The sequence below is a fragment of the Myzus persicae genome, unplaced genomic scaffold (genome assembly GCF_001856785.1).
Source record: "Myzus persicae strain clone G006 unplaced genomic scaffold, MPER_G0061.0, whole genome shotgun sequence".
NCBI classification, from domain to species: domain Eukaryota; kingdom Metazoa; phylum Arthropoda; class Insecta; order Hemiptera; family Aphididae; genus Myzus; species Myzus persicae.
In genome coordinates this window covers 1-24,075 of record NW_019100889.1, presented here as the reverse complement: position 1 = coordinate 24,075, position 24,075 = coordinate 1, and the positions used below count along the sequence as shown (strand labels likewise).

At 38.3% G+C, this 24,075-nt stretch overlaps 3 protein-coding genes and 2 pseudogenes across 3 annotated transcripts; 2 read left to right on the top strand and 3 right to left on the bottom strand.

Moving 5' to 3' along the window:
• Positions 1 to 159: 159 nt before the first annotated feature.
• Positions 160 to 1,450, top strand: LOC111026594 (annotated as a pseudogene).
• A 4,374-nt stretch (positions 1,451 to 5,824) lies between these two features.
• LOC111026593 lies at positions 5,825 to 7,648 on the bottom strand. Its single transcript, XM_022304693.1, has one exon. It carries the CDS (start codon positions 7,646 to 7,648, stop codon positions 5,825 to 5,827), a length of 1,824 nt encoding a protein of 607 aa, XP_022160385.1.
• Positions 7,649 to 13,928: 6,280 nt separating this feature from the next.
• Positions 13,929 to 15,953, bottom strand: LOC111026592. Its single transcript, XM_022304692.1, has one exon. It carries the CDS (start codon positions 15,951 to 15,953, stop codon positions 13,929 to 13,931), a length of 2,025 nt encoding a protein of 674 aa, XP_022160384.1.
• Positions 15,954 to 20,706: 4,753 nt separating this feature from the next.
• LOC111026591 lies at positions 20,707 to 21,442 on the top strand (annotated as a pseudogene).
• A 711-nt stretch (positions 21,443 to 22,153) lies between these two features.
• Positions 22,154 to 24,069, bottom strand: LOC111026596. Its single transcript, XM_022304694.1, has one exon. The coding sequence runs from the start codon at positions 23,913 to 23,915 to the stop codon at positions 22,773 to 22,775; it is 1,143 nt and encodes a 380-aa protein (XP_022160386.1). The 5' UTR covers positions 23,916 to 24,069; the 3' UTR covers positions 22,154 to 22,772.
• Between the last annotated feature and the right edge of the window lie 6 nt (positions 24,070 to 24,075).

Genomic DNA, 24,075 nt, shown 5'->3' with positions numbered 1-24,075 from the left:
TTTTTTATCAAATATAACGTTATAATCATAACGTTATTATAACGTTTGCAAGCCCTGGTTGTAAGTATTCTGGAATAACATTAAATAATTTAAAACATTTTTGTAATTACTAGCATAAATAAGATTAAAGTATTAATTGTACAACTTTAACTGCCTTAGAAATCCAGAAGGTGCACAAAACTACACACATTTACAGTCCCGGCTGTGTCTTAATAAAATGCGACGTCGTCGTCGCCCAATAAATCCAACCTCTATCGATCAGTTGGCAGATATCTTGAATGAACCAACAACATCTACATCATATATATCAACATTGTAGCGCCCTTCTTCAAGGTTCATGAATAAATTTCAAATATTTTTTGTTTTATTTATTATTTATTTATTATTTTATTTACTTATTTTACCTAGATTTTTTCAACATGATCGTCCATTGATGGCAGATGGAGAACGAGTTGGTGTAGTATTTGCTAATACAGATGCAATCGACAAATATAGGGGAGAACTACTCCAATCCATTACCATCGCAGGAGTAGATGGAACTTTTAAAACCGTGCCGAGAAATCCTCCTGATTTGAAAAAAGGCTGCCTGCTTACTTTTCATATAGTTTTCAGAAATGTGGTAAGTTATTTTTTTTCAACTATTAATTCTATCTACAATTAATATGTTTTTTTTACCCAGTCTTTTCCAATGGTGTATGCATTGATTACAAGGATGACACAGTCCACATACGAGTCGTTTTTTAGAATTGTACAACAGATTTTACCTCTGAACTACAACCAGTTAACCACCACAACAGATTATGAACGAGGTTTGATGAACGCAGTAAGGATTGTTTTCCCTCAAACAAAGCTCCAGGGATGTTGGTTCCATTTTTGCCAGTCTGTTATCCGGTACTGCAAAAGAAGCATGAACGGTCTATTCCAACTATTTCAGACAAGTGTTGAGGCGGCTACAGTTTTACGCATGGTAATATGCTATTACGATGAAACATTTTTGTGATTATTTAATTTGCATAAAATTAGTTTAATATTTTTACTTACTTGGTTAAATTCAATCTGGGTTTTTAATTTTTAAGTGTTAGCTCTACCACATCTTCCTGCAGAGTCCCAAATTAATTGTAATTTCACAATGTTAGATGGTTTTCACATAATCGTGGATTATGTCAACCATCAACCTGTAATTCGCGAACGCCTACAAGGATTTTTATTTGGCTACATACAAGATTTTTGGTTAACACAAATAACTGCTGCAAACATAAGTGTCTTTGGGTTAGAATTCTTAAAAAAACATAAACAGATAATTGTCATATAAATTATAATATATATTTTTGTAATATATTTTAGGTCAGAGGTTCGAACTAATAATTATGTTAAGTCCTTTCATGCCACACTCAAGACACAGATTGGAAAACACCCCAATATCTGGGATTTCATGCGTATATTTAATTAAACTATATAATATTCATGTTTGTGAATATTGTTCTATTGATTTGTTTGTATTACAATGTATTTATGTATTTCTATGTGAATGGTGACTGGTGAGTATCGCCGATTTGACACAGAGTAAGTATACTAAACCGGTAATGTAATTAAAGCTCCGTTCACACAATCAAATAATTTGTTTTTGATGTACGTCAAATTTCAAATATTAAATATTAAGTGTCTATTAAGATTTGTGAGTACTGTGCTGTGTTGTTAAAGAGTATTGTAACGTACATTACATCATTAAGTATATTTTATTAGCGTCATGCGCTGACTATAATATATTAAGCCCCTCTGGTTTAGGTGCCACATATATTATATTTTATTATTGTAAGGCTACGGCCAATGTCGATGTGTAAGAGAAAGACAGTTCTCCGCGATTACCATCACGTACACCTGAACTCCGTGCAAACTCCCATTTTTGGTAACTTTGTTCGTAAATCGTAAGTAATAATAAATTGGTTAATATTAAAAATTATTTGGACCAATCGTTATTTATTTGTAATATTAAGATCCCAATTACCCTTTGTGCTCCCGAGCTACGGTGAAAATATATTCATTGGAACTGGTTTCTCCCCCGAATATTTTATATTTAACTTGTCATCCCCGATCACATTACGTATTGGTGGAGGCGCCGAAGCTCTTGGGTAGTTGAGATTACAGATATTTGAGATTGGTTAAGATTTTTATTTTATTATTAGTTGTTAAGTTTAGTTAATTAAAGCGTAGGAAACTAATAAAATTAAAGTGTAGTCGGGTTAAGAATAATTGAGTTTTTTTTATTATTTAAGATTTATGATATACATGATATATATTAAGTATTAAGAATAAGAGTAAGAGATTTGAAATGTTACGGGATGAGAAAAAGTATATATAGGTACCTAATAAAACTAGTTTTAACTAAAAAAATTTTTTACGAGGTTCTTAGTGTTAGATATAACAGCATAGTAGTAAAGAAAATAAAGGAATAATTTAATTAGATAAGTTAACTTATGTATTTACGTTTAAGAATAAAACCATTTGAAGTTTTTTTTTTATTTTTTCGAGTTTGGCGAGATATTAAGCGTTAAGAATAGGAGTAAATTACATTATAGGGGTTATGTTATTAGAGAAATTATATAGATAGTAAAATTAAAAATTAATTGCATAATAATAATAACGTAGTTATCTAAAGAGTAGGACAGGAGAATTATTTTATTGTATGTGAACATAAGCAATGCGTCGATAAATAAAAGTATTTAATGGACAACAAGTTTTATATAAAACGTAACGCGAATATCCAAATAGCAAAAGTGGATAAAACAAACCTATTATATCTGAACGAATATTTTAATTTAGAAATAAACGAAATTAATCTAAAGATTAATTAATCGAAGAAGTCGGTTTAGGCAACTATTTTTCTAATTCTAGGTTTGGAAAAATACCTCAGTCAGCAAAACTCGTTCAAAAATTTACATTGTGCACACTATACGTAGTTGAGACGTTGGAAAAAGAAGACTTTAATCAATTACCAGCTCAAAAGAAATTTGAGTTTATAATTTCCCAGCGAACAGTAGCGTGGATAAATTTATTAAATAAACCGGAAATAGTGGGTTTCTTAGATTTTTGTAATATACATAGTGAAATTACATTGACAATTGAAGAGTTAAGGAATCTCGCAAAATCAGCAGTAAAAAGTTTTAGAAATGACGAAGACCCCGAGGACAGCTTAAACGAAACAGATTTAACTTTCACAGACGATAATTTACCAAATAGTGATCAAAATTTGTTGAACGTAACTGTTGTTGAAGACAATTCTAATAAAAAAACTGAAGCAGAAACTATAGATACCGTTAGTATTAAACATAATCAAAGTTTAGAAGTCTACAAAAGCACAGAACTAGTACATAAAAAGGGAAATAACGATTGTACAGCAGATTTTATACATTTAAAAGTAGAAACCCACAATAATATTTCGAGTGAACAGATCAACACTAATAATAATATTGGAAAAGTTTAAAAAAAAAAACGATAAAAAAAACACTATATAAAAATGGCGTTTAACCATAAACCCGATGTTTTCTCAGGAAAAGAAAACGAAGATATAGATAAATTCATAAAAAAATTTGAACTAATATCTGTAGTAAACGAGTGGGAAGACCAAGACAAAGTAATTATTCTACAATTATATCTTATAATAAAGACTCAGCAGAAGATTTTTTTGAACAATTGAAATCAAAAAACGAAAATATTACATGCAACGAAGTCAAAAGTGAATTAATACCAGGATTTACATTAGTAGGAAATAAACATTTACTAATGGCAAAATTGCAAAATCTGAAACTAGAAAAAGGAGAAACATATAAAGAATTTATAATTAAAATAGTAGGAATATGTTATAAAATAAACAAAAATATGACCGAAGAAGAAATATGTGAACACATTTTAAAAGGAGTACCCAAAGAAACTTTTCAATTAATAAGGTTGGCAGATAATACATCGATTGCAAGCATTGAAAAAACTTTAGAGAAACTCGAAGTAACAAATCTATTGAGATCGGAAGATAAAGTAAATGGAGTAGTAGAGAAATTGACTAGAGAAATGGAGGTTTAAAAAAATCATATAAGTCAAATTAAGATTGGACGAACTCATAAGAACATCCCTAATAGTAACAATAATTATCAAAACGGAGGGCAAACTAGCTATAGCAATGTGTTTGCTCGTTTCAGCCTTCTATAATATTAATAGATCATGCCTCCACGGCTTAGTTGATAGGCAATACAAGTACCGCTATCCTTTAGGAAATATGATATATTATAACAGCACTTGCGTTGATAACATTGTTCTGTATTTGATACAATATATAAGTAAAATATTAACAGGTAGTATAATAAATAATTGTTCAACAACGGTATGATATAAAAATAATTGTTAATAACAGTATAATAATTTTTTGTACAAATTCTAACTTTATATTAATGATAATAATAGGCCCGTCGGCCGTTTATAAGCAAACAAAACTCACAGGTAATATGTCAAGTAGCGGATTTCATCCCACGCGACCGCGCCGGGGACGTAAATAATAACTACAAAATATCACAACCCGCACACGTGCGACTACTTGAACATACCACAACGTAGACACTAGAAAACGTAGAACCAAACATGAACCAAACGCCTGCAGATACGTAAAATGCCAGCACGCATAAATCGGGCAGATGACAACAAAACGACCGAGCAAATGCAACCTAAGAAAAGAATAATTTAATACGAGCAACTCACGGTCGCGTGAACGATACTTACAAAGGTAAAGGAAAGAAGAAAAGAACACGTGGTTTTTTTTTATAAATGAATCAGAAGCAGACAACTTTGAACCTTGAAGAGATCGTGACATGACAAGTGCTCAGTCAGAAAGAAAAAAGGGAACAGAACAGCGAGGCAATGAGAGACTGTTGCGGCTGGTACGCCCGACAAAGTATTGCTCAAGGAGATTACCAACAGTATAGGACTAAAATATGGATGATAAATAACAAGCGAATAATATGACAAATAATTGAATAATATTGAAAATAATTGAAAATAATACATACGAGGCCTTAACCTATGTTAGTAATAATATGGTCACACCCGACCACGGTAAATACCTACAATAATATAATAAATAGATCACAAGCGATCGTTATAATAATTTAACTAATACATCAATAACAAAAAAAATCATATGTAGAATGAATGATAGTACGACCTGATAACATGTACTGGGTAGTGCTGTGTATGTCGTGGTGGAACAGCTGCACCAATTACGTAATGCGACGTTTTGATAATGACTTGCAGTCGATGGTAATAATGTTTGCAAATAAGATGAGTCGCGTTGCGCACTTTGCGGACGAGCGATGATCATTTATAATAAACTTTTAACTTACGCACTGCGACGAGGGACGGGCGATGATCATATGTTTACGTACGTACGACGAAGTTTTGCACGGTAGACATATAATAGTGCAACAACAAAGCGGCAACGGACGACACGCACAGGTCGTCGCGGCTACTACACCGGTACTAGAGAAGCGTATGCTGGGTCACCACCGCCGAGACCGGTCGGCCGACAGATAAGCTTATCGGGCCTTTGGTGGTGGACACGGCGTGCAGGTGCAAACGTTGATTGTGGCGTCAACATACTCCCCCCTTGGAAGACCAAGGACCTTCCAAAATGTGATCGAGGCGTAAACGAAGATGAATTTTTGAACAAAAACATAATACATATAATGTTAACAAAATAATTATACAAAATACAAAAAATACACGAAATATCAGTTTACAGGAGAGGAAAGACCTTTGCTGCGTAGGAATAACTTTTTTTGTTTTAATTGATTGGAAGACGAGCTAACTTGACCACGGGCCGCTTGAGGGTGCCGTCACTGGTACGGAGAGTTACTACCCTCACCACTCCATCTTCACCGGGATGAACGGCTTCGACCCGTCCCATTTTCCAGAGTGTGGGTGGCAAATTGGGTGCCTGCACTAGCACAAGGTCACCAACTGTGACATTAGGTTGCGGGTGGTGCCATTTCGATCGGACTTGCAATGATCGCAAGTATTCCGAAGACCAACGTTTCCACAACGATTGGTGAAATTGATCCAACAGCTGCCATCGGTTGAGACGGTTCATCGGAATCTGCTTCACATCGGGATCAGGCAGCGTGACGAGAGGTGCACCTGTGAGGAAGTGACCTGGTGTTAGCACTCGTAAATCATTCGGATCTGACGAAAGGGGTGTAATTGGTCGTGAGTTCAGTATGGCTTCTATTCGTTGAGTTATGGTGCACATCTCCTCAAAAGTTAACAATTGGGTGCCAATTACTCGTTTCAGGTGGGTTTTCATGGATTTAACAGCTGCCTCCCACAGTCCCCCGAAGTGGGGAGCAGCCGGTGGGTTGAAGTGCCACCTACACGGCACAGCGTTTGAGACACTGTTTTGTGCTTCAGGATCTGACCACAACCGACGCAATTCAGATGCGGCACCTTGGAAATTGGTACCACAGTCTGAGTATATTTCCAAAGGTATTCCTCGGCGAGCAATGAAACGCTGCAATGACGCCAGGAATGCTGAAGTTGTTAGATCCGAGACCACTTCGATGTGCACCGCTTTCACGGCCATGCAGATGAAGATCGCCACATAACATTTTGTAGATCGGGCGTTCCGACGTCTGCTTTCCTTGATCAACAATGGTCCTGCATAATCTACACCGACATTAGAGAAAGGTCTCGATGGACATACTCGTGAGGAAGGAAGATCGCCCATTAACGTTTTGACGGTTAACGCTCGATGTCGTGTACAGGTAACACATTTGAAAATAATGTGACGAATAACTGAGCGACTTGACACAATCCAAAATTGAGAAGACAACAAGGATGCCACAAGCTGAGGCCCAGCGTGCATACCAGTTATATGATAATATCGGATCAACAGTAACGTTAAAGCGCTTGATTTTGGCATTAACACTGGATATTTGAAGTCTTCCGGTGCGGTTGAACGGCGCAATCGTCCACCCACGCGTATGATTCCAGATGCGTCAATGAACGGGGTGAGACAAGCTATCGAACGAGGTTTAATTGACGATGACGACGATGAAATAAGCTTGATTAACTGTGGAAAGTGGGTGCGTTGCGTTATTTGGACTAGCGTCTTTAAGGCATCGCGAAGTTCTTCATATCGAAGGAATCCTGTAAACATGGGTGGATGCTCGTCACATTGATGTGTGGGCTTTCGCTGGAGTGACTTGTAATGAACCTTGACGATGAAACGTCTCATGTAAGCAACAACTCTCTTTAGACGAGTCAATGATGAAAAGTTTTCAATCCAGTCGTCGTTCGTTGTTGGTGTAACAATAACGTGCAGAGTCTCTGCCACGGTTTTCTGTTCAGGTAGTTCAGCGACGGGAATTTTTTCATACTGTGGTGATTTCCAAGTATCAGGTGACTGTTGTACGAAAGACGGACCATCCCAGTATAAACTGTGTTCTAATGCCTCGGTAGGAAGTAAGCCACGGGACACACAATCAGCTGGATTTTGCATTGATGGTACGTATCGCCACTGAACTGAGGGCAGAAGTTCACTTATCTTGTTAAGCCTGTAATGAGATAAAACGGAGCGATCAAATACGTGGCGCGCTCTAGTTTTATCCATTTACAACACTCGCAAATGAGTACCGCCGCAGAAAAGCAATTCGGCGACTACGCGCGTCTGCCGCCAGGATATACAGATGGCGCGCATCCGCACGTCATTGTACCGGTGCACACAGGGAAAGCGAGTTTTCGCGTCGAACCAAGCATCGGATTGAATCGCGAGTATCATATTCTTTTTCCTGGGAATCTAAACTATAATTTAGATACTTCGGTTTATATTAAACACATGAATAAACCATCGAAAAATGAAAGAAATCAGGTACAAGTTTACATCAAAACTATACGGGACCAGCGTTCCCAGTATAACAGATATACAGGCCGCTGAGCACTCCCCGCTGCGAAGAATAATAATAAGCCGGCCAATAGCAATATTGGCAAGAACGGATATTATTTGTGACTCGAACAACAGCGAAATTTGCCCCAGACTGGAACAAGCCGGCCAATAGCAATATTGGCAAGAACGGATATTATTTGTGACTCGAACAACAGCGAAATTTGCCCCAGACTGGAACAAGCCGGCCAATAGCAATATTGGCAAGAACGGATGTTCAACCATATAGTCTGACCCGGCAACTCCCAAATACGCCGCAACCGACCGTCGTATACAGTGTCGACCTGCCCCGTGCATGCTGAGCGCCGCCGTCAGAGTGGAGCAGCCAGTATCCAGTCATACGTCACACCAAAGCCGCCGGATCATTCTATCGCCGTCTGCAGATTTCCGTTGCCGTTCACAAGCCTACCAGTAGCAGTCAATCCTCCGTTGTATCGGAGTGAACGTTCCTAACGCCGTGTATCAATTTCCGTAGCAGTCAATCCTCCGTTGTATCGGAATAGTCAGACCTACCATTTGTCGTGAGGGAAGACGCCGTCCAAACCGATCCACCTCAAAACCCGACATAATAACCGTGAGTCTTTACACACGCATTCCCCCCCATGTTCTATGTTACCCCTGAAAAAATTATTTTTTGTTGTAAACTCGTAAAGAGTATAAATGATTGAAAAGAAATATTGTAAAATCACAATTATATTTGTATCATTAAAGTTAATGAAAATAAACACGCAAAAAATCTAAATACCAAAAATCAAGTGTTGTGTTTTCTTTACATTTGGCGCCCAACTACAGTGCTCGAGTAAGAAAGAACATTTCTACGTCGACTTACGAGATTAAGAAGATACTACATCGTGTACATTAAGAAGAAACCTACATCTTTAAAAAAAAAAAAAAAAAAATGGCACCCAAGAAGAATATATCAGAAGAAACATTCAATGCATTTAAAAACGAAGTGGAAAGAAACAGTCAATATTTAGTCAACCAATTACTGCAAAAAATTAATCAGCTTGAAGAAAAATGCAATAATATAGAAGAAGAAAATGCCAGAAAAATAGAAATTATCGAAGAAAACTGGTCAAGAAAGCTAAGTGAACTTGAACGGAAATATGAACGTCAAGAACACCAACCGTCACCACCACCAGCGCATAACTGTGGAGCAAATAATAACAATAATCTACATCACACAGATATTGCACGACCTACATTTTTTGGAAACGGACGGGACATACACCCGCGAGATTTCTTACACCGACTTGAAGAATATTTTGCCATTAAGCAAACGTACGTAGGAGAGAAAATTATTGTTGTGGGAGACTGTTTGAAATCAAACGCGTACAGTTGGTTTTCCACGATACGATTTCAACTATGTAATTACGAGGATTTCCAAAGAGCTTTTATTGACGAGTTCTGGTCCAGAGAAATACAAATACAGGTATGGAGTCAATGTTTAAATACAAAACACATACCAACGAATACCAATTACCGTGAACATTTCGCCACGTGGGCAACAAAGTTACGACATTTGGAGGTACCAAGGTTATCCGAACACGAAATAGTAAAACACATAGCTCGGCACTACCCAGGTTACCTCAGAGCAATATTAGTGTCGTTACCAGAGTGTACCATAATTGCAGCCATGAAAATATTAGGTGAGGAAGGGCAAGGCGATCAACCCACCGAAAAGTCAGCCGAAAAACAACCAAAACGATTCCAATAATCAACAAAGAAATAACAACAATTGGAACAACACACGAAACAGTGGATGGAACAACATGCCGCCACGCAATAATCGCTGGAACAATAACCAAGCACCACGTAACAACGATCGACGTGAGGACGCTCGACCAAATAATCAACCACAAACTGAACGAGTCAACCAAATGATAGCAAATTGTGACGAACAAACCGACGCAAGTACTAGTAGTGAAAATCACGCAATAAATTCACTAAGTACTACCAATGCATCAATAAGTCCATATATCAAATGTGAAATTGAGGGTGAAGAAATGCTATTGTTAGTCGACACCGGAGCCACAATAAGCGTACTTACAAAGGAGGTGATTGATGTAATCACACAGAAAAATCCGAGGATACCACAGCTACCAGTCACGGGGATACAAATTAGTAACGCTGTAGGAAAAAGAATATGCAAAGTGTCCAAACAAATATTTTGTGAGTGTAAAATAGGGGACATTTACCTACAAACTAACTTCGTCCAAGTGGAAGGCCTCAATGAACAAGGAATACTTGGAGCTGACTTATTAAACAAATATTCAGCGCAGATAAAATTCGATAGACAAACAATACAATTCAGCGTCAATAACGTACCACTTACCATTCCATTTGCCAACCGAGAACCGAAGATAATCAAGGAACATCTTCTCAATGTGGAAATAAGTGAAAATACCAATGACGACCAAATAGTGTTAAGCGATCAAGAGAGTAACACATTTATATCGTCACTCAACAGGTACGAGCACATTTTTTCCGAAAAGCCTGGAAAAATCACCGACTTCCAGTGTCAGATACGCGTCAAACCAGGGGACCCTATCTATCAACGACCCTATCCGATACCCGTATCAAGAATACCTAAAGTAGACGCAGAAATACAAAGGATGTTAGACCTACAAATTATAGAAAAGTCTACGTCACTATGGTCATCACCAATTGTATGCATAGAAAAGAAAAATGGAGATATTCGACTATGTTTAGATGCTAGAAAAATCAACACCGTCATCATACCCGATAGAGAGTGTCCGACCAACATGGATGACACACTTATCAAATTCCAAGGGATGAAATATTTAAGTTCGATCGACTTAACCGCTGGTTATTGGCAGTGTCCATTGAAAAAGAACTGTAGAGAAATAACTGCATTTTTACACAAAGGCAGGAACTACCAATTCAAGGTGTTACCTTTTGGACTCATTAATTCAGTAGCCGAGTTCCAAAAAGTACTAGATCAAGTATTGGGACCAGAGGTGTTACAATTTGCTGCCATATATGTGGACGATATACATATTACCTCGACTAGTTTCGAAGAGCACATGTACCACCTGGAGCAAATATTTAAGAAGCTTGAACAACATAACATCACCATCAACAAGAAGAAATCGCAGTTTTTGAAAAATCAGGTTGTTTTTCTGGGTCACATTATCAGCCAGAAAGGAATAACCATGGATCCAGACAAAATACAAACGATAAAAAACTTTCAACCACCGAAGACAAAAAAGCAAGTACAGGCCTTCATCGGATTCATTAATTTTTATCGAAAGTTTATCAGGGACCTATCACAAGACACGGGACACCTGAGCAAACTAACCAAAAAAGACGCAAAATGGGTATGGGGAGACACACAACAGCAAGCTTTTGAGAACGTAAAACAAAAGTTTCTTGAAGACATAATAATTCAGTTTCCCGATTTTCAACGAGAATTCCATCTTAGCACTGATGCTTCAACCACACATCTCGGAGCAGAGCTCTACCAAGTTACTGACAAAGGGGAACATCAAACTTTAAGTTTCGCAAGCAGAACTCTGAAACCAACAGAACAGAATTATAATACCACGGAGCTTGAACTTCTCGCAATTGTATTTGCATGCAAGAAATTCCGAAATTATTTACTTGGTCATAAAGTTAAAATATTCACAGACCACCATGCGCTCACCTTTTTAAATACTTGTCAGTTACTCAACGCTCGACTAATTCGATGGGCAACCTATCTACAAGAATTTCAATTAGAAATCATACATATTCCTGGGAAAGAAAACCTCGGCGCCGACACATTAACACGATATCCACAATCACCAACTGATAACCCCGCCACGAGGGAAAAGACCATAGTGATCAACAAAATCTCACTATTAGACTACAGCAATGAGTTAAAAGAACATTTTAAAAATCTAGAAGTATTGCAAAAAGAGGATGAACATATCAAAAAACTCCGAGCACGCGTAACTCTGCGAACCGATCACAACTTACTGATTCATCAGAACTTATTGTTCCGACAGTCACCCAACGGGGAATATCAACTGTTAATTCCCGAAGTATTGATCAAACCTTTGGTCATAGAAACACATAAGATCTACGGACATTGCGGAACCTATAAGACGTTTAAACTGTTGCAGCAAAACCATCAATTTAAAAATATGTACTTCAACGTCAAACGAATAATTAAAGTGTGTGATATATGTCAAAAAGCAAAAACCAGCAATATAGTGTCTAGGGGACCAACATTAAGTCTTCTCCCTACAAAACCACTAGAAATTGTATCAGTAGACTTAATGGGGCCCTTACCAAGAAGTCAAGGAGGTTGCAAATACATTTTAGCAGTATTGGATGTATTTTCAAAATACATAAAATTGTATCCTCTGAGAAGAGCCACCACGGATACAATTGTTAAACGGTTAGTACAGGAGTACATACCAACTGTTGGACTATTTCAGAAAATCTTGACGGATAATGGAACCCAATTCACCAGTAGCAAGTGGGAGAAGATTATGACGGGATTGAAAGTCAAGATTCTCCACACCACAACCTATCACCCAGAAAGTAATCCGGTAGAACGAGCAAATCGCGAAATTGGACGTTTGCTACGAACCTACTGCCACCGACAACATACAAACTGGCTCAAGTGGTTAGATAACGTGGCATATTGGATTAACCATACCACGCATACTACCACGGGATACACCCCAAATTTTATAATGTTCAAAGAACAGACCAAGCTGTCTTTGACCAAACTAATAGCATTTCCTAAAACAGAGGTAGATGACAAACCACCAGACCTGGTACAGATTGTCATCAAACGCACGCAGAAAAAGGCCGAAATAAGAAACACTTATAAAGACAAAGAAAAGAAATTTCCTCAATACAACATAGGGGACCAAGTATTAATCAAAGAGCACCGCTTGTCATCAGCAGAGGACAAAGAAACGCATAAGTTGTTCCTGATCTATCATGGGCCATACACCATCCAAAAAATACACAACAACAACACGGTAACGGTTGAGGTTCGAGGAAATTATCAGACCATCAACTTCAAAAATGTAAAAAAGTATTATGAGGATAAGCCAGAAGCAGGCGAATCTCACAACAAAAACTGTTAGACAATAAATACAAAAAAAAAAAAAATGTGTAAATGTATGTCTATGTATGTAAAAAACTAAATTGCCTGTGAGAACCAGGTATGTAACCAAAAAGACCACTAGGTAAAAAACTCATTTCTAGGACCCGAGCAACATGTTCGTCCAGATCCCATTGACCAAGTTAAAGAAGAGAGATGCCCTCAACAAGATCGAGGTAACTACCATTGACAATCTGTTGACAACTAATCAGAAGAAGAAGATCGCAATGTTTTACCGGCAAGAAGAGGCCAAGAGAACACAGTATCTCTTGGAACAAGCATATGTGATACCTCCGACCGTAATAGCACAGAGATGTCCATCTGCCACGGAGACCACATGGACTGCATTCTTAAAATGTTGGGAAAAAGTACCCGATCAATCCAAAACTCCAGCTGAGATTCAGCAAGTCTCTATCACAACCCCAGAAGCAAATGACACCGAGGAAACTTCCTCCCAACACAGTGAAACAGAGTCAGAAATCATCATTGCACGGATAAGAGATATGTTTACGGATAAACCCGAAGCGCTCCAAGAAATCCGGCGACGCCTATGGGAAACAAGGGACCACTTAAAAGAGTTTCAGAACGTGTCCAACACCCGCTTGAAACGCCTTTTATACAAGGTAAAAACAAAAGTCACTCGTGACTACAAGCGCCAACACAAACGCTAAAGGCCAATACCTTCGAAAGAATCAAAATTTCAGTTTTTATTTTTATTTTTATTTTTTTTTTGCTTGTCACACTCAAATTCCAAATTAAAAAAAAAAAAAGGGGACAATGTAATGAGATAAAACGGAGCGATCAAATACGTGGCGCGCTCTAGTTTTATCCATTTACAACACTCGCAAATGAGTACCGCCGCAGAAAAGCAATCTCTTCGCACTTCTGTTCTTCTGTAAACGGATTAGGTAAAACCACAGGCTCCTCAACTTCCCAAAACCGGTTCAGCAATTGTTTAAGTGACGGTTCGGTTGTCAATGACAGTGATACTTGCGATGACAAAGTTCTTGAGGCTGCCGCGGCTCCAACAATAATCCAGCCCAGTGTTGTCTCGAACGCGGAAGGCAATCCTGGTATATGACGTACATGATAACCGTCTGTGAAAATGTGGTTGTACACGTCAGCGCCTAGTAAGAATTCAATTTGCCCTGGACGATCGAAATTCGGATCTGCGAGCTCCAGATCCATGTAATGAGTTCGTATAGATAAATCTAACACTTTCGAAGGCATCAGCCCAGTAATCTTTGACAATAGAACGGGTTCACAAGTTAGCTGTCGATCTAACCGCATGTGTGGTACTATGCTGCACAAGACTACACCTTTTGCCTGGACTACGGGGCTCTGTGACAATCCGACTACGTTGATTGTACGATTGCAGCGAGTGAGACCAAGTCGTGTTGCGCACTTTGTTGTTATGGCAGATATTTGTGATCCACAATCTATTAATGCACGGACTGGTACCCACTGTCCCTGTTGGTTGCACATCCGAATAACAGCTGTGCCCAGAACACTCAAATTGCCGCTGCTAACGGTACCAACAAATGACGTGTCATCGGTGCTTGGTAGATTACCAACGGGGGCTGCCGACGACGATGAAACCGCGGGTGCATTGTTATTTGACTTAGTGTCAGCCTGGCGCTTTCGCGATTCGAAGTGCAGTAACGAATGATGTTTTCCGGAACAGGTTCGACACGAATACTTCGACGTACATGTGGAAACCGTATGGGAACCACTGAGACAATTTGAACACATGTTCTTGGACCTTACCAGCTGAAATCGTGATGATGTGGTTAGTCCCTTAAACTTCTCACATTTGTATATATAGTGTGTCCCTTGGCACGCATAGCAGTAAGGCTCGTGATCCTTGGTTGCGGCCAATAACGATGATCTTGAAGTTACAGGTTTTTGGCGCGTGAAAGCTGCAGGTTTTCTTTCGGCGTCTGACATCGAACTATTTTGTAGAATTTTGCACCGAGATTGTATAAATATTAATAAATCATTTAGAGTGGGAAGATCATGTGTGCCCCGATCAGCCTCGAAGAGACGCTTCGTCGAACTATCCAGGACGCGCGACGCTATATAGAATAGTAGGAAACCGGACAGATCATGCACACCTAGAGCGTTGATCGCTGCTGTGTTCTCTTTAAATACATCTAAAAAGTTATTTAGGCCAGTTAGTGATTCATTTTTTATGAGAGAAAATCCGAATAATTTGTCCAAGTGCGCGTGAAGTATAAGACGTGTACTGTCAAAACGATCATGCAATGCATTCCAGGCAACTTCATAATTGGGACCAGTAAGAGGAACTGAACGTACCACCGTACTCGCAGCTCCAGAGACTGAAGCAATTAAATAGTGAAATCGCTCAACACTGTTAAGATCTGGATTGTCGTGGACAAGCGATGTGAATGTGTCACGATAAGACCGCCAGTTAATTATGTCACCATTAAAGTGCGGTAACTCAATTTTTGGTAAATTAATGTGAGAGCCTGATCTAATTACCGTATCCATTTTACAACAGGCCATCGCACCCGCCACGGCTTGTATAGAATAGTATTGTTCGGTGACAACAGTTTCAATGACACTATGGTCCCGTATGAACTCGTCAATCCGCCCTAGCTCTACCATTTGATCCATAACGTCCTCCTGGTCGAGGCGAAAAGCTGACATGAGTGTTTCCAAATCCCGTTTACGCGCATCGAACATAGGTAAAGATGACGGATCAGACTCAACTGTCTTCGATAATTTGAACAATATTAACATCTTATTAACATGCTTATCTCGTTTAACAATAGCGCGCTGTAAGGATCGCTCAACACGTTCCTGTTCTTGTTGTTCTGTTGGCGCCATCGCGAATTATTAATACCGTGTAATAAAAAAAAATGACAACGTTATTATGACGTATCTAGATGGCCAACACGCACGCTACCATACTACAATATAATAAATAGACTTGAGACAGCTATGAGAACCAAGATGATGACTAAAATTCACTTGTTTTATCGAATGGTTAAGTAAATTAAAGTGGACTGTATTTTCGATATCCGGTCTCGAATGGACCAAATGTTGCGGCTGGTACGCCCGACAAAGTATTGCTCAAGGAGATTACCAACAGTATAGGACTAAAATATGGATGATAAATAACAAGCGAATAATATGACAAATAATTGAATAATATTGAAAATAATTGAAAATAATACATACGAGGCCTTAACCTATGTTAGTAATAATATGGTCACACCCGACCACGGTAAATACCTACAATAATATAATAAATAGATCACAAGCGATCGTTATAATAATTTAACTAATACATCAATAACAAAAAAAATCATATGTAGAATGAATGATAGTACGACCTGATAACATGTACTGGGTAGTGCTGTGTATGTCGTGGTGGAACAGCTGCACCAATTACGTAATGCGACGTTTTGATAATGACTTGCAGTCGATGGTAATAATGTTTGCAAATAAGATGAGTCGCGTTGCGCACTTTGCGGACGAGCGATGATCATTTATAATAAACTTTTAACTTACGCACTGCGACGAGGGACGGGCGATGATCATATGTTTACGTACGTACGACGAAGTTTTGCACGGTAGACATATAATAGTGCAACAACAAAGCGGCAACGGACGACACGCACAGGTCGTCGCGGCTACTACACCGGTACTAGAGAAGCGTATGCTGGGTCACCACCGCCGAGACCGGTCGGCCGACAGATAAGCTTATCGGGCCTTTGGTGGTGGACACGGCGTGCAGGTGCAAACGTTGATTGTGGCGTCAACAGAGACAAAACGGCGATTTTACGAAAAGAAATCCAGCACGAAAAATGTCAGTGCCACCAACACTATAGAAAAAAAGGAGAAGAACAACATTTGGCGACAAGACCATTGAATAATAGAATTTATCACACATACACTGGGTGGTCAGTACACGACAGCTGTTACCATCGTCGACCGCGCTGCAGGTATGTGAGATAAGAACAAAAATTAATCGCCAAAATAATAATAAAAATAGCAGAAACAAATACAATGAAATATAATATAAATTGCCATTAATGGCGCAAACACAATAAATTCAGCTTTTATAATAGAAATCAACACTACCAACCACCTATATTTAATAATCTAAATGAATATTATCAAAATAATCCAAGACCAAACTTTTATCCAAATTACAACTATCCTACACATAATAACCAGATGACAAACACCCAATTCCCTAGACCAAACTTTTATCAAAATTGTAATTATAATAATACACAAAATAACCAATTAGCCAACACACCACGCCCTACACAAATTAATCAGGGAACAACACCCCATAATAATTATACTTATGGAAATCAACAAGGCCCACCGATATGTTTTCAGTGTGGAATTCCGGGACACATAAAAAGAAACTGTAATACCTATGTACAAAAAAACTAATAGTTCCGCAGATAACTGGGTCTGCACAGGAACACCAATACATTAAGAACCAGCAATATACCTTTAAATAGCGTCAAAGATACATATACAAATAATACTATTTATACTTATTATGATAATGATAAAGGAAAAATTAAAATAGAAGTACAAGGAAAAATAAATAACCAAACTACTTAATTGTTATTAGATACAGGGGTGAGTGTAAAAGTCATAAACAAAAATACTATTAAATGTAATAAATTAACTTCTGAAAGCGAACTCTACCTTGAAACGGCGAACAATTCTAAACTAAACATTCTAGGAACAACTGTGCCTCAGATAAAAATAGTAATAAATCATAAAATAATTATAGTTGACAATCTATGTACAACAGTAATAATAGGATTAGACATAATGAAAAAAATTAACACAATTTTAGATTTAAAAAATAATTTAATAACGTTTAATTATAAAGGAACCGAAGTAAAATTAAAAATAGAACAGGAAAACAAACCAATAAAATATACCTTACAAGGCACAAAAAATATTACACAAAATGAGCAAAAAATTAATTTCCAACAATTTCTATTACAAAATTCTGAAACGTATATAACCAAATGTAGATACCATGAAATTATAGGTAGGTTACAAAACACACTCGTAAAAAATAACGAAAACAATATAACAATATGTAACATAACAAGTTCAACAGATAATAAAATATTATAATTTGATATTAACCCTGAGTTGGAAACAAGCCAACAAGTAAAACTAAAAAATATATTGATAAGATTCGCGGATTATTTCGCGCAACATGATATGGACCTAGGATCCATTGATATTGGAGATATACCAATACCCACATTAACGGATGACCCAGTAAATTTACCACCATATAGGTTAGCATTATGCGAACAAAAAGAGTTACAAAGACAAGTCAATAAACTTTTAAAAGCAGGTTTAATTATACCATCTAATTCAGCATATGCTAGCCCAGCATTTTTAGTTAATAAGGCGGATAAAACAAAAAGATTAGTTATCGATTATAGAAAAATAAACAAACAAGTACATAGTATATAATTATACATACTTAATAATTCAAAATGCGCTCGCTTTTTTCCATAATTTTGCGGTACAATGATAAAAATGTATCGCTAGGCGCGTGGGCATCAGCGGCCACTCTTCATTCAACCGACTATAATAATTGTACCCCTAGCTTTCAAAACAAACTATTTATAATATTTTAATGTATCATAGACTATTGGTTTCGATGAAAAGATAAAGATAACGCCGTGTACCAGCTGAACCGATTTTGCATGCAGGCTGGCGAGAAGGCGACGCGATAATAATTACTCACTATTTTAAGAATTATTGGGATTTCTTGACTCTTGAGGGTCTTGACTGGATAAAAAATACCCTGGCGAGCGGACGATAACAATATTGCTCGCACCGAAAAAAATATTTAGTCTTTACGGCTTTCGGTTAACACCACGAAATGTATTTATTTGTGTTTATATACGGTTCCATAAGACTAAAACACAACATAATAATATTAATTTCTAAATTACTTCCTCTCAATAATATTCTATATTATACACGAACTATTTTCCGTGTTAATCAATTTATGTGCGTGATACCTTTTTTTTGTGTGTGTTTCCCTGAGGGCCTCAGGAAGGCAAGGTCCCCTAGGCAGCTGCCTAGTTTGCCTAGGCGGAAGTTATTTATAACATTTAAATAATATGTCTTGAATTAAATAGTATCTTTAAAAAAATTATTCAATATTGCATTATTGTTACTTACTGCTTAGTACTGTCTTTATGGTACATAATGGTACGGGGAATTTATGTTTTAGTTTTGATAAACATGATCTAATAAATTTTTTCTTTTTTTTTCCGAGTTCTTATCAGCTGTAAGAGAACGGCTACACACTCATCCGCGCAAGACGAGGAAAATTATATGACGGGGGAAAAAAAACTACAAAATAGTTGGCGAACCCTCGTCCCCAACTTATAACGATGTAACCCACTTGGGCACGGGGTTTCATCGATTCCGCCAGACCATTTTATACTTGGGTATAAGGCTTATCGATTCCGCCAGCATCGATTCCCCCAATGCAGATATAGTTTAAAAACGACCTATCGATTCCGCCAGGGAAAAAATAATTTTTTATTAATTTATATTAAAATTCAATATTGACTTATTTTGTAGATACCTATATTATTATTATTATACAATTTTATTTATTTAACTATATTTTATTATTTTATGTATATATTAATTCACATTGCATTAGTTTGGCATCCATCATACCATAAAAATATCATTGTATAACTTAAAACCATATTTGACTAATTTAATTGTATTATTATATATATATATTGTATTGTATTAATTATTAAACTGATTATTAATTTTATTTTTAATATTTAAATTAATTATTGAATTATTTTTTAGATATATTATTATTATTATAACAGAAATAGGTTGACAGCAGCAGTTGCCAGGTCGAGGTAGAAATTGGTAGGTGGCGGAATCGATAGGTTGTTTTTAGACTACCTGAACTGGCGGAGTCGATACTGGCGGAATCGATGCTAAATTGGCGGAATCGATAAGTCCCCCTTGGGCACATGACCACTTATACCCTTGGCGTTATTTTCACTCAATTAACTAGCCGAGATTTAAAAATATATTTATTATAATATAAAATATTATGTATAGTATCAAATATAACATTAGGTTTAGTGCCATCATAATAATATCTTTCGGCACCTAGTTACCCCAGTTAACATCTACCACCATAATTTACCGTTATAAGTGTGTGCCGTTACTCTTTGATTTGACCGAGTGTAGGCGGCTTTTTCAAAGGATTATCGTTATATGGGTCAGACAATATTGTATGCGTTAACGGACATGAAGTAACATGCAATATCCCTGCACATGATTCCCAACCATAAAATGAATTCAGTGGCTCTGTCCCCACCCGGTTTGAACCGCGCATGCGTACACAAAACAGGAATGCTCCCACTTATACAACGTCTAGAGACCCATGGCTGAAAGAGCCGACTGTCGTGTAGTACGTTTACTGCATTAAACGGTTATACACGTTCGCTCGTTCGCTGCTGTTTTTAAACATTTTGTGAGTTTTATTTTAAAAAGTGTTTAAAATTATTTTTCGGTGTTTAAAATAAGTATGGATGGACCAGTCGCAAATATGGCTGATATATGGAAGAAGAAACCTTTTAAATATACTCCTCCGTTACCGCCAGCTGAACTCATCGAGTCCACAAGCTACACAATATTGACTTTACAAACCGTAAGTTTGTGCACCTTGGTATTGACCCTACTGAAAATTTTCAAGTTGCAATCCGTTTATTAACATCATCTCGTTATGTTAATATATCACCGGATTTTCTAAGACGTATATTTTCGCTGATGGGGAAAATACTGTCTTTCATATTGGAACAACCCGAAAAATATAAGCGTACATTATTTTTGGAAACGGAATTTAATAAGCTATCTAGTATGGTGTACAGCGGTGAAAACGTACTAGTTATAGACACAAAAAAAATCATGAACGGTGTATAATACTATTAAATCGATCGGACCTTATTCAACTTCAATATCTGGAATGGTGTATATTTGAAACGGTTACACGGAAATCAATCATCATGCGACCAATCGTCTTAAAGCAGTTTGAGACTATTGGTAATTATTTAGACCAAGAATTCACCAATGTGAAATCGCCTCCGAAAACAATTGAAGAAATGATCATTTTTATCAAAAATTTAAGCGACGATAAAATTATTGGATCCACTCCTAAAGAAGACTTGAATTTCATCAGCCAACTCAAAATAAATGCAACAAGTCAATTAGCTGAACAGTGGGCACAGCGATGGAGCGAGGAAATGTCACCCGAGGTAATTTAACCTATCATTTATATCTGATTGCGCCGGATAGTTCTTACGCAGTATATTGGCAGTGGACTATTCCGACTCGCGCAGATTTCGGGAAGGTGACCTTATTAATTCAATAATAACAACTCGTCCTTTTAAGGCGCTTGGCGCACAATACATATAATAATACAAACGTAATAATAATATAACAATACGCTTCAGATGCGTGATCATACAAAAAAAATGATACATATAATACTAATGGATATCGATTGATAATACAAAAGAAAACACACACGACGGTAATAACAATCGTCGTGTTAACAACTAGTGATAACGATATGGGGGTGATACGTCTGACCTGGTAGATGACTGGTACTTTGCTCCACACGACGTACTTCTCCGTTGGCTGACAGAGAATGATATCCCAATGGACGGGTCCTTTCCGTGCAATTGACACGATTTAACAATGCGCCGGAAAAGTAAAAACATGGGTACGACCGGAACGGACGGGCATAATGTACATAGTCACGTGGGTACAAACGAACACCGAATTGCGGCGACACGGCATACAACAACGACTATGTAAGTCCACGATCTTAACACAGCGACGATATTAGAGCAAAAAAGGAATGTATCAACGGCTCGTAGTATCGCGCGTGAAAAGTGACGACCGTACGCACAAAACAACAACGCACCCAAAAGCGTGGCGAAAAACCGTAATAAAAGGGACGCACACGGTTAAACAGGAAAAGGCACAACGTAGCGTGCTATATATGCGAATGCGACAGACATCAGTCAGCATTACGGAACCGGCATAACGGTCTTGTTACCAACGGCGCTACGCACCAAGAGGCAAGAGCGCGCTCCGATGCTGGTGATCGCAACGCATGCGCGGCAGGAATCGTCATTTGATAGGCATGGCGCGCTCTGGTATTGTCTGGTCCGAACATCCTCCCCCCCATGGGAGGCTATGGCTCCCATAGAAATTGAGCAGATCGGGTTGAGTGGACTGGAGCTGCGACTTGAGACGATTAGATGATGCTATTTATTATTTCGTTTTTTTTTTGTTTACAAAGAGAGGAAAAAAAAAAAAAAATTACATGTTAACAACAGACAAAAAATACATGTTGGTTACGACATTACAATCAATACACAGTTTGATGCAAACACATAAACATCAAAAAATAAAAAATATATTAAATAATATGAATACAATTAGACGCGAGGTCATAGTGGTTATTACCAAAGTAACAAAGAATAATAATTATGATCAATCATCGTTCTGAAATAACTGATGAGAATTGGTGAATGAAAGATTCAATTAACGAGCACCTCATCGGGGATAATTTAAACTAAGACGTTATTGCGTTGGTAATACTACTATTTTGGTAACTGGTCGAGTGATTTCGCCCTGGCGCGTCAACAATCGCACAACGCGAACGACGCCGTCGTTGCCGGGTAATACATCGAGGATACGCCCAAGGCGCCATGCCAATGGCGGGGATTGGTTGTCGATGATCACTACCATATCGTTGACTTGTACATTAGGGGCCTCGGTGGTCCATTTAGACCTTCCTTGAAGCGAAGTAAGATATTCAGTTGACCAGCGTCGCCAAAATGACTGATGGTATTGGTCGAGCAGCTTCCAACGTTGAGTTAAATTGATGCGTGAATCGAACGATACTCGTGGAGGAACAGCCAATAGAGGCTGCCCAATTAAGAAATGTCCAGGAGATAAATAATCTAGATCAGCTGGATCGGTTGTCAGCGGCGTCAGTGGTCTCGAATTGAGTACGGCCTCGACTCGAGTGAGAAGAGTCGTGAACTCTTCGTATGTGAGTACATGGGTGCCCATAGTACGAATTAATAACCGTTTTGCTGACCGTACTGCCGCCTCCCAGAGGCCACCAAAATGCGGCGCGCTGGGGGGGTTAAAATGCCATCGACAAACTGAGCGCGCTTGAGCAATTACGTCCTGACCGTCCGGGCTGTTGATCAGCTGTTTTAATGCTTTGTCCGCGCCGATGAAATTTGTGCCGCAATCGGAGAATATATCTGACGGGAGGCCTCGACGCGCAACAAACCGATCAAAGGCAGCGAGGAACGCTTCGGTTGACAACTCGGTGACCAATTCCAGATGCACTGCCTTGACAGAAAAACACACGAATACGGCAATATAGACCTTATATACTCGACTTTTTCGCAACCGGACCTCGCGCATTTGAATCGGGCCAGCATAATCAACGCCCACTCGCGCAAAGGGCCGACTTTGCTGTACTCGCGCGGATGGTAGGTCTGCCATTATAGGTTGCGGCGGCTTAGCATCGAAACGTACGCAGACCGGACATGTGCGGGTTACGCGGTTTAAAATAGATTTAATTGCTACAATCCAGAACTCGCGTGATATGAGTGCTGTCATGATTCGGGGACCGGCGTGGCACGATATCTTATGCCAACGGCGACAGATTAATGCCGACAGATGCGATTGTTTTGCCAAAAGCATAGGATGTTTACATCCGTATGGCAAATCTGAATTAAGTAATCGTCCTCCGACGCGGATCACTCCGGACGGATCTAGAAACGGGCGCAGTCGAGATAAATGTTTTGATGATACACGAGATCCCGTCGACAACTCATGTGCCAACGTCTTGAAAAAATATTGC

What these genes read in the sequence shown, in the direction of transcription:
- LOC111026593 (XM_022304693.1), bottom strand. Translation starts at nt 7,648, where the DNA reads ATGGATAAAACTAGAGCGCGCCACGTATTTGATCGCTCCGTTTTATCT.
- LOC111026592 (XM_022304692.1), bottom strand. Translation starts at nt 15,953, where the DNA reads ATGGCGCCAACAGAACAACAAGAACAGGAACGTGTTGAGCGATCCTTA.
- LOC111026596 (XM_022304694.1), bottom strand. Translation starts at nt 23,915, where the DNA reads ATGCTTTTGGCAAAACAATCGCATCTGTCGGCATTAATCTGTCGCCGT.